The sequence below is a fragment of the Thecamonas trahens genome (genome assembly GCF_000142905.1).
Source record: "Thecamonas trahens ATCC 50062 unplaced genomic scaffold supercont1.23, whole genome shotgun sequence".
Classification (NCBI taxonomy): domain Eukaryota; order Apusomonadida; family Apusomonadidae; genus Thecamonas; species Thecamonas trahens.
In genome coordinates, this window is record NW_013657657.1 from 338,618 (window position 1) to 351,930 (window position 13,313).

The 13,313-nt window shown below is 65.7% G+C and overlaps 5 protein-coding genes across 5 annotated transcripts in view; 4 read left to right on the forward strand and 1 right to left on the reverse strand.

Moving 5' to 3' along the window:
• The window catches only part of AMSG_05483 (uncharacterized protein), a 1,459-nt gene extending 568 nt beyond the window's left edge, over positions 1-891 (forward strand). The window contains exon 2 of the mRNA XM_013902435.1: positions 159-891. Coding sequence (XP_013757889.1) covers positions 159-848 — 690 coding nt within the window. The 3' untranslated portion in view covers positions 849-891. The remainder of the gene's footprint in view (positions 1-158) is intronic.
• Positions 892-2,228: 1,337 nt separating this feature from the next.
• On the forward strand, positions 2,229-4,091 carry AMSG_05485 (uncharacterized protein; the record flags this gene model as incomplete). The annotated part of the gene is made up of 1 exon (XM_013902436.1): positions 2,229-4,091. One exon carries the CDS (start codon positions 2,229-2,231, stop codon positions 4,089-4,091), a length of 1,863 nt encoding a protein of 620 aa, XP_013757890.1.
• A 54-nt stretch (positions 4,092-4,145) lies between these two features.
• AMSG_05486 (uncharacterized protein) lies at positions 4,146-5,952 on the forward strand (the record flags this gene model as incomplete). The annotated part of the gene is made up of 2 exons (XM_013902437.1): positions 4,146-4,154; positions 4,392-5,952. 2 exons carry the CDS (start codon positions 4,146-4,148, stop codon positions 5,919-5,921), a joined length of 1,539 nt encoding a protein of 512 aa, XP_013757891.1. The 3' UTR covers positions 5,922-5,952.
• A 2,618-nt stretch (positions 5,953-8,570) lies between these two features.
• Positions 8,571-9,668, forward strand: AMSG_05488 (peroxisomal membrane family protein; the record flags this gene model as incomplete). The annotated part of the gene is made up of 2 exons (XM_013902438.1): positions 8,571-9,369; positions 9,399-9,668. The coding sequence occupies 2 exons, from the start codon at positions 8,571-8,573 to the stop codon at positions 9,419-9,421; spliced, it is 822 nt and encodes a 273-aa protein (XP_013757892.1). The 3' UTR covers positions 9,422-9,668.
• A 1,564-nt stretch (positions 9,669-11,232) lies between these two features.
• The window catches only part of AMSG_05490 (cell cycle switch protein CCS52a), a gene marked incomplete at its 5' end in the record, with an annotated part of 2,748 nt that continues 667 nt past the window's right edge, over positions 11,233-13,313 (reverse strand). The window contains one exon of the mRNA XM_013902439.1: positions 11,233-13,227. Coding sequence (XP_013757893.1) covers positions 11,332-13,227 — 1,896 coding nt within the window. The 3' untranslated portion in view covers positions 11,233-11,331. The remainder of the gene's footprint in view (positions 13,228-13,313) is intronic.

The window sequence follows — 13,313 nt, forward strand, 5'->3', positions numbered from 1 at the left end:
GCTCGATGGCATGTATCCCGTGTACGAAGCGTCGCCGCGGGGGAGGCCAACGCGAGCCAAGAGTCCGGGGCGGGCGGCGCGGTGGAACCATCGGCGGGCGCAGCGGCCGCGGCCGCGGCGGCGGTGGTGGTGGTGGCGGTGGGCGGCGGCGGCGGCAGGCATCGGACGCATCGTTTGTAGGCACGCACGGGCTGCGGCTGCAGCAGGCTAACGATTCTAACTGGCCGCTGCGGACGCCGATGGATGTGGCGTCTGCGGCGTCAGGATCGCGCGGCGGGCCTCGGCCGCAGCGCGAGGAAAAGTTGCCGGCGTACGCGTCGCGCAAGGCGCGTGAGATCGAGTACAAGCCGTACTCGCTGTCAGACTACAAGCGGATTGCGGCGCCGACTAAGCTCGGCTCGCTCGGCCCAGACCTGGCCTCGCCGGAGCTGCAGGCCAAGCAGGAGCGGCGGCGGCGGATGCAGAGCTACGGGGCCAAGCTCAAGCAGATGCATCGGAGCCACATCCCTGCGCCGATTGTGCCCAAGGGCTCGGTCGAGCGGCGCGAAAAGGTGTCCAAGTCGGAGCGGGCGCGGCAATACTCCAAGACCATCCGCAAGCCGGCGCACCGCGGCGGGGCGCCGGCGCCGCACCGCGCCTCGGGCGTGGCCTACGCCGGAACCTCAGGCTTTGGCGGCACGTTTGGCCATGGAGTCGGTGCGGGCGCGCGCGGCGGCGGCTATGACCTGCAAACCTCGCAGTCTTCCAAGTACAACCGTGGCGCTGGCAACACGCCCATCGAGGCCATGGAGCTCAAGCACCGCATCGACTTGCAGCAGGTTGCGTCGATCCGCGAGTCGTACATGTGAGGAGGGCTAAAAGTAAGAAAAGGAAATCAGAGGCGGGAGCGAGACGGTGGAGCGGCGGCTTCGGCGAGCGCGGCCAGGACGTGGCCCGCGGCTGCCGCAGGCTCTTCCACCATCGGAAAGTGGGTGCAATCGTCAAGGACAGTGACCGACGAGGCGCCGAGGTGGGTGCCCACGGCTGCCGCCACTCCGGACGCGTAGGCGCGGGATCTTCCGCCGGCATACAGCGCCATAGCCGGGGGAAGGACGGGACGGGCGGCGGCAACAACCTCCCACAGGTGGCTGAAGCGGTAGCCGCGAAAGGTGGCGGCCTCGGCAAGTGGCGGGCAGGCAAGGGTGACGGCGTCGGGGCCGGCGGCCGGATCAGGTACCATGCCGCCGTCGAGGTAGGCGTCGACAGCGGCGGGCGTCCAGGTGGCAAACATGCCGTGGCCAGTGTACGCGGACGCGGCGGCGGCTCGCGAGGGAAAGTCCGCCCGGCGGCGAGCGGCGCCGGTAGCCATCACGTGCGAGGCGACGTGGCCGGCGCTGGGCGGGAAGACGATGGGCTCGTAGGCGACGATAGCATCAAAGACGCCCGGGCGGAGGATGGCGGCCATGAGCAGCGTCGTTGCGCCCATCGAGTGACCTACCGCGATGCGAAGGCCGCTTGACTCGGGCCTGGGCGCGCCTTGGCCGGCCACATCGATGTCGTCGTCGAGCGCATCGATGACCGCAAGCGCGTCGTGGGCTAGGCCCCACCAGTCGAGCGGCTCGTAGGCCTTGCCGGCAGCATCCGCGCCGACGTCCCCGTCGAGAGAGCCAAGCCGCGAGCCGCCGTGCCACGCATGGTCCCATGCCACAAGGCGCAGCCGGGCGGCTGCGCCCGCTGTCTCTGTCCATTCTCCTCCCGTCGCCTCCTCAAGGCCGGCCCATAGAGGGAGCCACGTCTCCTTGCACAGCCCGGTCCCGTGGGCAAAGACCAGAGTGTGGGCCGGGCCTGGGCGCGAGGTGCCGATGGTGGCAGTCATGGCTGCGAGAGTGACATCAGCAAGTGCTGCCGACGGCACGATGAACGGCGTCGCGGCGGTGCGGAGCATGTGACGGGCGAGTTGGGTGGGCGGAGTTGGGCAGCGGGCGCTCGACCCCGGTCGTGGCGCCGGCAACGAGCGACGGGGGTTTTTTGCGCTGTCCAAAGACGTTCCATGCCGATTCTCGCCTGGCGGAGTCGCACTTTGGGGGGGGTTCCACGGCGGCACACAGGGCCGGAGGGGGGCGGGGGGGACGACCGAGGAGTGGAGGCACTCGACGCGTGGGATTGCGTTGCAAAGCGGAGACAGACGCAGACGACAGGAGAGCTAGCAGGCACAGCCGAGGGCGTGTGTGGCTTGTGCAGGCGTCGGCATGGGCTGCGGAAGCTCGAGGGCGGACCAGGGCAAAAACGGACGGGGTGGGAGTGGGAACTTGGTTCGGGCTAGCAGGCGGGGCGGGAAGAGCGACCGTGGCGGGCTAACGCCATTGCGGGAGGTGCGTGCTGAGCGTGAGGCGTCACTTGCGCAGCTGGACCTGGCGTCGCTTCCGGGCCTGGCGGCGTGGCGGGCGCTGGCGACGCTGGGCGAGGGTTGTGTCGAACGAGGCGACGGCAGAGCAACGGCTATGTCTGTCTTTGCGCCGGTTGTGCGGGTGGCGGCAATGCGAGGCGATGACCCAAGCGCTAAGCTGCGGGTGGTGGGCCTCCAAGCAAATCAACAATGCAAGGGCCGCTCGCGGAGCAAGTGCAAGAAGAACGAGGTAGAGCTGGTGTTTGAGCCGTCGGAGCTGCGGTACTTCTCGGCCGCGATGATGGAGACTGTGATGGACGCGGTCTCGAGCGGCGAGCTCTCGCTCTTTGACATCCTGGACGACGCGCTTGTCATCCGCATCCTGTGGTATCTGCCGCTGGCCGACTTTTGCCACGCAGCGCAAGTAAGCTTGCGGCTAAACTTGCTGACGTATGACGCCGAGCTGTCGACGCTCTGGATGGTGCGGACGCTGGCGACGTCGCGGATTCGCGACTCGTCGCTGACACGGCTGGCAGCGCGCTCAGTCTCTTGTATTCTCTCGCTTGACCTCTCCAACTGCCAGCTGGTGACCGACTGCGGTCTGCGAGCCATTCTCGAGGTGAATCCGCTGATGGAGGACATCTCGCTGGCCAACTGCACCGGCATCACGCGAGCCGGCCTCATGGCGGTGGCGGAGCTCGGGACCTCGCTTCAGCGAGCAGTCATGCCCGTGACCAAGGCGCGGTCGCACGCCGAGTCGTATAGCGATATTATCGAGGTTATGGCGGCCAACGCGACCGAGCTCGTCGAGCTGGACATTGACGGCTGGGTCGTCAGCGCCAACGCGCTGGCATGCCTGCTTAAGCAGTGCAGCTCGCTCGAGCGGTTGACGGTCTCACTCCGGTCTATACCGGGCGAGTCAATTGTTGACGACGTAGGCTTTATGCAGGTCTGCCAGTACGCGCACAACATCAAGGGCCTTGTCCTCAACTACCCGGTCGAGCTCAATTCGTCTTCGCTCACGGCGCTACTAGCGCACATGGGCTCACTCACGGCGCTCAACATTGCACATGCCTCGTTTCCGCGGCTCGCTCTCGCGCCTGGCATGGCGCCTGTCCTCCGGGTCATTCATCTCAACGATGTAGCCATTGACGACGCAGGCCTTGCTTCGCTGATTGCGTCGACGCCGTCGCTCTACCACTTTGAGCTCCGGTTTTGTGCGCACCTCACCGACACCTTTCTCTCATCGCCGCTCCCGCCGTCGCTTCAGACTCTGGTCCTCACCTCGTGTCCGATCTCGGACCGCGGCGTCGGGTTTGTGGCCCGGCAGCTGGAGCGGCTGCCGCGGCTGCTCTGCCTCGACCTCTCACACACCAACATCTCGGAGCAGTCGCTCTCCACACTCCTTGGCATCGGCAAGAGCGTGCCTTACATTGGCATCGCCGACTGCGCAGCCATCCAGGCTAACTCGATCATCGAGTTCTACATGCGGCGGCACAAGCAGCTCAAAAAGTACGAGGCGGCCTTCCTTGAGGTCATCGCCCGCGCCGAGCCGCCGTCGCGGTTCCATCTTCCGTCGGGCGAGCCGCGCCCACTCTTTGCCTCGCCGAGCATGGCAGGCATGTCAGGTGGCCCGTCCGGCTGCCGTGCCAAGCCCACCATTTCATCGCGACTCGTCGAGAGTCACGTCCGCGGCATGCATGCCTCGCTCTCGGGCACTCGGTAGCCAGCCAGAACCGCAGCCGTTTGCACTTGTCGCCGCGCCATGGGAAGTAGAGGCATGGACACGGTAAGTGCACGAGTGAAGCGTCAGGCGCGGCCCTTGTATAGGAGTGGGGGCTGGGGGGCTGGGGAGGAGGGGGGAGCATGAGCTTTGGGCGGGATGTCTCACATTGGCATTGGTGTGGGGGGCGCGACGGGCACCAACTCGGGGATGGGGCGTGGACGACGGGGCGTGGGGCTGCGGGCATGGGGTTTGTGGTGTGCGGCGGCGACGGTGGTGGTGGTGCTGGTGGTCGCGCTACAGGTGTCGATGGCGTCGGCGGACTTTGTGTTCCGGCCGCCGCCCGGGCTGGGGAGCAAGCGGGCGAGCGCTGCAAGCGCAGTGTTCACGCTCGTGTCGACGATTGTGGGCGGCGGATCGCTCTCGCTCCCGTTTGCGTTTGCTAAGCTCGGGCTTGCCGAGGCGGCTGGCCTCCTTATTGTCATCGCGGTGGCGTCTGATCTCGGGGCGTCGCTGCTGGTGTCTGCGGCGAGGCGGTCTGGTGGATGCACGTACGAGCAGGTGGCATACAAGGCGTACGGGCGGCCTGCGCAGCTAGTGACGGTGGTGTTGCTTGTGGTGCTGACGTATCTCTGCTGCGTGGCGTACATCATTCTCATGGGCGACTTTGCGGTCCCGCTTCTGGAGGTGTACGTGGTGCGGGGCACGAACCTTTCGGGGCTGGGCCGTGCGCTAGCAATGGGCGGGGCGATGGTCCTTGTCTCGCCGCTCTGTTTTCTGCGTAAGCTCACAGCGCTGCGGTTCACGTCTGCGATGTCGATGACGTCGATGCTCTTCCTCACGTGCGTCATTGTGGCCAAGGCTGTGATCCACGCGCGGAGCGTGGGCCTTGCGACGATGTGGCGGCCGGTGGCGTACACGTCGTCGTTTGCTGACACGCTCTACGGCTTTCCGCTCATTTCTGTGGCGTTTCTCGTCCACTTTAACGTCTTGCCTGTCCACACTGAGCTGACGGCGACGGAGCCTGCGCTGCAGCGGATCCGCAACGTCATCCACGTGACGGTGGGCATTTGCTCGACGCTGTATGTGGTCATCGGCGTCGCCGGGTACGCCACCTTTGGTACTGCTGTTGATGGTGACGTCCTGAAGAACTACGGGCGCGACGACCACCTGGTCAATGCCGGGCGGTTCGCGCTCCTAGCGACGCTCCTCTGCAACTTTCCTCTCCTTTGCATCCCGTGCCGCATCTCGCTCGACCGGCTGGTCCTCCTCGCACGCGACGCGTGGTGCCTGCCTGCACCGCATGGCCAGAGCATTGCCGGCCACCTGACCCCGCCCGAGAAGCAGCCACTGCTGGCGCAACCGGACGTGAACAGCGGTGAGGGAGGCGAGCCAAGCCGGTGGGCGCTGGCTCGCGAAGATCCTCGTGACGCGCTCAAGCTGGCGGGCACGCCCGACACCTCGCGGTGGGACGACGAGCACCCACCGAGCCCCGAGTCAGTCATGGTCGAGCGGCTCCGCGTCGTCGAAAGGGCTGCGCGCGATAAGTACGCCCGGCTCCGGCAGAGCATCGAGACGGTGCTTATCATCGCCAGCTCACTCGCGTTTGCCATTGCCGTCCCTTCGGTCGTCATTGTGTGGTCGTTCATGGGCTCGACCATCTCCATGCTCATCGCTTTTGTCCTCCCTGCCCTCTACTACCTCAAGATCCGGGCGGCGCGGTCGACCAATCCGCGGCGTGTGGCCGCCGTCGGACTCCTCTGCTTTGGCATGATCATGCTTGTGGCGTGCACGTACCAGAGTGTGCGCACCACTGTGGAGCAGGAGTCGTAGCTTGTGGGTAAAGCGTACCAGTGAACCCGAGTGTGGGAAGGGTTGAGGGGCGGTGAGGGGCCGCAAGACAGCGCTCGTCACTCGTCTTGACTCTGACACAATGCTGCGTTCGCTGGCGCGAGTGGGTGCGAGCGCGCGCCACAGCTGGGTCAAAGGCATGCTGGGCATGCAGGGCATGGGAGGCATGGGAGGCATGTCTGGGGCACGGTGTGTACAGTGTGCGGTGCCTGCGGCCAAGAGCACGCTGACCGAGTAGGTTATGGGGGATGGGGGGAGGGGGGGGGGAGGCGACAGAGAGAGAGAGAGGACGCAGCCAGGCTCACGGCAGCGAGGGATGGGAGACAACCGACAGGATGGAGGTGCTGGACATGACGGTGAAGCAACTGAGGGAGGCACTGAAGGAGCGCGGGGTGACGCCGGGCTCAGCCAAGCGCAAGGCGCAGCTGCAGGACCTGCTGCTGGCCAACGCGGACAAGGCGGTGGCCAAGCCGGCGGCAACAACGGCTGCGTCGCCGCTCAACTCGCTGACGGTGCTGCAGCTGCGAGAGCGGTTGCGTGAGAAGGGCGTCGCGTACACGTCCAAGCTCAAGAAAAAGGAGCTGGTGGCGTTGCTGGCGGCGGCGCCGGCCGAGCCGGCCGCGGAGACGATGACGAGCGGAAAGGCCGCCGGCAAGGCCGCGTCTGCGGCTGGAGGGCGGGCAACAGAGAGACCGTCGAGTGGAGCGAGTAAGGCTAGCAAGAGCAGCGGCAAGGCTGGCAAGGCGGTGGTGATGGCGAGCGGGAGCAGTGGCAGCGCTGGTGCACGCGGGGCAGGCAAGAGCAAGTCGGCGCCGGCGGTGGCGGTGGTCATGCCGCGTGCCGGCGGTGCGGTGCGAGCGCCGTTGGCGATGAAGCTCGGGCAGACGGCACATGTCATGGACGTGGCTCAGTGGCCGCAGTGGCTCAAGACAGAGGCCGGACGGGCGGCGAGCCTGCCTGTCCTCTCGTCGCTGGTGGCGATGGGCACCTTCCCGGAGCTTGGCTGGCGGGTTCTCTACGCGTCGGGCCTTACTTGGTTTGGCTCACGGTTCACCAGCTTCAAGGCGCTCGAAAAGTTTGGTCACGCTTCGCTCGGCCTTCAGCTGAGCACGATGATCGGGCTGCACCCTGACATTGCGGCAGGCATGCTCTCGCTGCAGGCCGACGCCACGCTGCTAGGCCTGGGCGCAGCCGGAGCCATGGCGGCGGCGCGGACAGTGCGGCGCGGTCGCGGCCTGCCGACCGGCTTTGAGCGGGCCGAGGTGCTGAGCGGAGCCGATGTGACGCTGCGCGGCGTGGTCGACGGCACGCCCGTCGGTGCGCTCGTCAATGCACTGCACGCCTCGACCGAGGTCGGTCGCGCCGGAGCCACCGTTCCCTGGGGCGTCTTTGAGCTCGGGTATAAGCTCCGCGGCCCGCAGCAGGTCTCGCGAGTCAGCAGCCGTGGTGTCGAGCAAAAGGCGCACGAGGCCGCTGTCGAGCTTGTCGCCGACTACCACGTCCAGGACGTGCGGACGGGCGAGGTCCAGAAGGTCCGGCTCGAGCCGCGGTCTGTGGCGCTGGCCGCCGCCGCCGATGGTGGCCTCTTTGACGCGCCGACGCCGAGCTACGACGTCGACGAGCTTGTTGAAGCCATTGAATCGGGTCTCGATGGCTCGGCCAAGCACGTCCGCATTCCTGAGGCTCTCGGCCCACTCCTCGACACGGAATTGTGGGCCGCGACGCCGGACGCCGCCATCCCGGCCGTTGTCTCGGACGCCGACCGCCGCACCGTCGAGTTTGCCGCGGACCGCCTCAAGCAGGCCCAGTACCTGCCGACGTTCCACACCGCGAGTTCCAACTCGGCCGGCCTCTGGTCCAACGTTCGCATCATGCGCGACTCGGTCGAGTACACTGCCGTCTGAGAAACACAGTCCATCGTTTAGCTTTGTCTGCCCAACACTCGGACCCAACTTGGGCGGGGAGGCCGCCGCGCCAACAATGAATCAGGCGCAAAGCTGGATGGTGCTTGACGGAGGGCACAAGTGGCTGGGGGGGTCGATGCTGAGCAAGTGGAGGCGATGGAGGGGGTAGATGTGGGCTCCGACAGACAACTTGAACAGGCGACCCCGTGGCCAGATTGGGGCCAAAAACGGCTGTAGCTAGTCTTACAATCTCAGCTATAAACATATATAAATATATAACTGTAAAAATACATTTATATGTATCACAGTGATTTTTTTGTAATTATGTGCAGTAATACAGTGTGCATTATATAAAACTAATATTTTTGGCTGTTTGGGGCTGATACCTTTAGGTTTTTCGCATATTTTTGTAACACACCAGGATCGAAAGAAATCGGGCACGCGTCGCCTTCTTAGCCTGGTGCGAGCCTACTAGGCTCCCAACAGCGCCTTCATCAAACATGACTCTCGCCCTTAGTTCTACCATTATGCAATGTACTCCCTGCAGCTGTCATCGCACCCGGATGCCGGCCGCTACCGTAGCGTAAATGTCGAACATTTATGTTCGTGGCAACGTCAGGCGATGTCACACCTACCTGGCACGACCGGGCCAATGACGCAAGCGCAGACTGGCAGTAGGCAACCCGCACACGCTCACACATAGCTCTCTCAAGACAACGACCTGACCATGGCTACAGCAACGATCTCGCGTTTAGTACAACGGCTCCGCAGTGCGCCACAGGAGCATCCGTTTGGGTTCGGCGTGGTCTTCTCGACAGCCAAGACGTCTGCGGCCGACGCATTGGTCCAGGTGGTGGTTGAGCAGCGCGAGGCGTTTGACTGGCGGCGCAACCTCGGGTTTGCCGCCTTTGGCTGCCTCTATCTCGGCGGACTGCAGTATGCGATGTTTGTGCCGATGTTCCGGCGGCTCTTTCCGTACACCGACGAGTTCCTGGCCAAGCCGCTGCGGCTGCGGCTGGCGGACACGCGCGGATGGAAGGTGGTCGGCCAGCAGGTGTTTGTGGAGCAAGCGCTCATCAACCCATACCTCTACTTTCCGGCCTTTTATGCGTGCAAGAGCCTGGTCGCCGGCGAGCCGCTGGCCGAGGCGCGAGCGCGGTACATAGCCAACTTCCGTAACGACGTGCTCGCGTGCTGGGCCATCGGCCTCCCGGCCTCGACCATCAACTACACGCTGCTCCCGTTTTGGCTCCGGGTCCCGTACATTGCCTGCATCTCATTCTTCTGGACTGCCGTCCTGAGTCTGATGCGCGGCTCCGAGGGCTCGTCGGCCAAGGACGACAGCGGCGCCGAGGCGGCGGAGGCCGGCGATTCGGTCGTCGCTGCGGTCTGTCTCCCTGCTAGTGGCGGAGCGCGACTTGGACTCGGCGCGCTCACGGCAAAGCAAGTCTGGCGGGTGACGGCCGCGGTCGATGCGCACCAGGACGTGGTAGCGCGGACTCAGGTGGAGGCGGTGCAGGGCTCGCGTGAGGTAGTGGCTGTGATGGCAGTCGAGGTGGCGAGCGATGCGCGGGCTGAGCGCCTGGCAGGGTTAGTGAGAGCTCTGGCGGCGGCAGTGGAAAGCTGAGAGCGCTACTGCATGGCAGAGGGGCCGGCAGCGCCGCTGTCGGCAGCGAGTGCACGGCGCTGGATCTCGCGCTGGTTGACAAGGAGGTGGCGGGCGCGTTTGGTCCCGCGCGACTGGTTCTGCTGGATGCGGCGCTTGCGCTCGGCCTTGCGCCCCTCCTGGGTGGTGGGCTTCTCGTAGGCGAGGATAAGCGAGCGGATAGTGACGACGTCGTCGCCTTCGAGCGACTCGTCGTAGACGTCCGAGACGGTGGCGGTCATGCCCGGCTCGAGCGGGGCGACCTTGACCATGGTGATGAGGCGGCGGCGGAAGCAATACGAGATAAACTGCTCCGAGTTGGCGACAACCTCAAAGGCTGGATGTGACGGGACGTGGCTCGAGTCATAGTTGTACGAGGTGGGGAGCCAAAAGACAAGACGGCCTCCGACGACGAGGGCACGGGCGGCAAAGTCGAGCATGTCGATGACAATGTCTTTGGAGGTATAGAGAATGCGCTGGACAATGTGATCGTCTTTGAGCTCATCGGGGATGACGACTGGCTTGGAGGTGTCCTTGGCGCCAACCTTACGGGCGCCCTCGCGGATGCCGTACGGCGGATCGGCGACGACAGCGTCGAGGAACGGGCGGCCGGAGCGGAAGTTGACTTGGGCGTTGTCGGCGCGGAAGACGTCAACAAGGAGCTGGGAAGTGCCGTACTGGTCAAAGTTGGAGAACAAATCGCGCTTGACAATGTGTTTGTCGGCGTAGCGGTTGACCTCGCCACGGATGGTGCGGCCGCAGAGGTCCGAACCCATGACGTGGGCGCCAAAGGCGGCGAGCGGGACAAGGAGCGAGCCGGTGCCGACAAACGGGTCGAACATGAGGGTGTTCTCGCGGGCAAGGGCCTGGTTGGCCATGATGAGCGCAAGCTCGGCATTCATCGACGTTGTTCCGAGGTACACGCGCTTCTTCAGATCGTAGCTGTGGACGAGCTCGCGGGCCGAGTTGGAGACCTTGCGGCCGACGTGGGCAGCGACAATGGGCTGCTCGCTGCCAGAGCCGTCGGGCACACCGCTCGAAATCAGAATCCAGAAGGCGGCATCGGGCGCGCGGAGCTTGACCTTGCCGGAAAAGTGCGGGATGAAGCGATGGAACATGGCAAGCTGCTCGGGGTGCGAGTACTGCTTGCCGTACGTATCGGCGCGGAAGCAGTACGTGGAGCCGGCAGCGAGCCAGTCGAGCGAGACACCCTCCGGATTGTCCGGCGCTGGGGCGGCAACGGTGTCGGCAAAGGCCGCTTCCAGGCCGTCCATCGATTCGGCCGATGCCCAGTGCTCGTAGAGAGCCTTGACGCCGACGCACCGCTGGACGACGGCGGCGGCCGAGGTCACGTCGGGGAAGACGACGCGGACAAAGGGGCTGTCACGGATGTCGATGGACCGGTCGTACTCGACAGGCACGTCGAGCAGGGCAGCCACAGCCTCAAACTCGGGCAGGCGGAACTCGAAGAATGAGGTGGCAAAGGCCACAAGGCCCACAAAGGGCCGCCGGGCGCTCGCCGCCTCCATCCGCCGCCGTCCGGCCTCGCTCGCCACCACGTCGGCCGCCGTCATCGGCGCAGGCCGTGTGTCGCGCTTGCGACCCTTGCCCTTTCTGGACGTCTGCATGGGTTGCGGCTTGGGGGTGGGGTGGGGTGGGGTGAGGTGAGGTCGTGGTCGTGGTCGCGGTCGTGGTCGCGGGGCTGGTGGTCGGGTGGGGCTGTGGCGGCAGCCGACGAGGCAGACCGTAGTAGCAGGGATTTATCAAGCATCACTCTGCTGGGCCGATCGAGTTGAGCAGCTTGCTAGGGCTAGTCGGGCGTGGACATGGGCACAGGCGATGTCTAGCGGATGTCCGAGCGCGACGGGTGAAGCGCGGGCGAGCCGGATGATGAGCTGGAGGCACCCGAGGGGAAGACGTTCCAGAAGCGCAAGGTCTCGTCGCCGGCGCCTGTGGCAACCGTCTGGCCATCGGGCGAGACGGCAAGGTAGAGGACACGGTAGGTGTGACCCGTGAGAGTAGAGAGCGGGCGCATCGAGGGGTACGACCAGACGACGATCTGGTTCTGCGAGTAGCCGTGAGTGGAGACGAGCTCGTTGACGTTGCGTGACCAGTGGAGGTTGCAGACCTGCGAGCCGGTGTCGACGATTGAGAGCGGGGTTGTCCCACCAGCAATGTTCCAGAACTTGATGCACCGGTCGGCAGTTCCACCGCCCGTCGCCAGCAGGTCGCTCTGGTGAGGTGACCAGGCGATGGCCTTGATGGCAGCCTTGTGGGCCGTGATCTTGAGGACCGGGAGGGTGGACGAGACGGACCAGACGAGCAGGCGGTTGTCGTTGCCGCCCGACGCCAGGTGCTGCTCGTCAGGCGACCATCTGAGGCCGCACACCTCCTGGTTGTGGCCGTAGAAGCGGCCGACGTGCGAGTCTGCGGCACGGAGATCGTGCTGCAGGATCTGGCGGTCGCGCGAGCCAGTGGCAAGCACGGTTGTGCTCCATGCCATGGTCCCAACTCGGTCGCGATGGCCAGCAAAGGTTCGGACCAGGCTGCGCTTGGCAGCGTCCCACACCTCGACCTTGCCCTGCACCGTGCCGACAGCAAGATGCTTGCCGTCGGGGACCCAGGTGACGGACGCGACCGTGTCGTTCGGGCCTACGTCACAGAGCTTGAAGACCTTGGACGTGCAGGCCGACCAGAGGTACACGCATGAGCCAAGCCCGACTGCCAGCATGTTGAGGGCGGACCAGTCAATAAGGTTGTAGTAAAAGTCGTCCTTCAGCCGTGGCGCGTCGAGGACCTTGAACGGGACCCGCGAGATCTTGCGCGGCGCCTTGCGCGGCGAGAGAAGCAGTCGCTGGGTCTGGATGCCGACCGGCGTGAGCGAGTACGGCGAGTCGACCGGCGCCTGGGTCTCGGCAGGTGGTGCGTACTGGAACAGATTGCGCCGCGCCGGCGAGCTGGCCGCGCCGGCCACACCCGCACCGGCGTCGCGGCCGCGCCGGCTGCGCATGGCGCCAGGCGACTTTCGCGGCGAAGTGACTAGCGACGGCGAGGCCATGGCGACGGCAGCACGGTGTGGCGAGCCGCCGGCCCCACGCATGGCGTGCCCCTCGCCGCCTTCGCCAGGCGAGCTGTAGGCAAAGGCCAGCAGCTCGGACCGAAGGACGGTCGAGTACGTGGTCGCGCCCGCGTCGCCGGTGACCGACGCGTCGGACGCGGTCGAACTCGCGCGGCCGCGGCCCCCCTGCATGTTTCCCGGAACAGCAGCAGCCCCGGCTCCGGGAGCTGCATCTCCCGACGGGCCGGCGCCGTCGCCCGGAGCGCTCCCGGCCTCGTTCTCATCATCCATGGCGTCTAGGAGCGAGAGGCCGAGCGAGTAGTTGGTCCCTGCGCGCGACGGGATGTACCGATCGGCATAGACCGGCGACGGAGCGCGGTTCTCGAGTGCCGCCGAGCCGAAGCGCTCGCTACGGGCAAAAGAGGTCTCGAGCAGTGCAGCGGCTGTGGCCGATGCCGTCGAGTCGAGCGATGCGTTGGGCGAGGCGCCGCCTGCGCTCGACGTCGACGCCAGCGAGTCGTCCAGCCCACCAGCGCCGCCAAGCAGCCTCCGTTTTGTATTGCGCAGCAGCCGCTCTGACGGCGATCCCGTCCGGCCGCCTCCGCCGCCTGCCGACCGTCGACGCCGCTTGGGCGACATGGACCTGCGCAAGCGCTTCTCGTAGCTCTGGTGGAGCATGGACTGTGTGTGTGTAGCCAGGGGAGGGAGGGAGGGAGGGAGGGGAGGGAGGGAGGGAAGTTGGGGGAGGAGTGGTAGGGGGAGGAAGG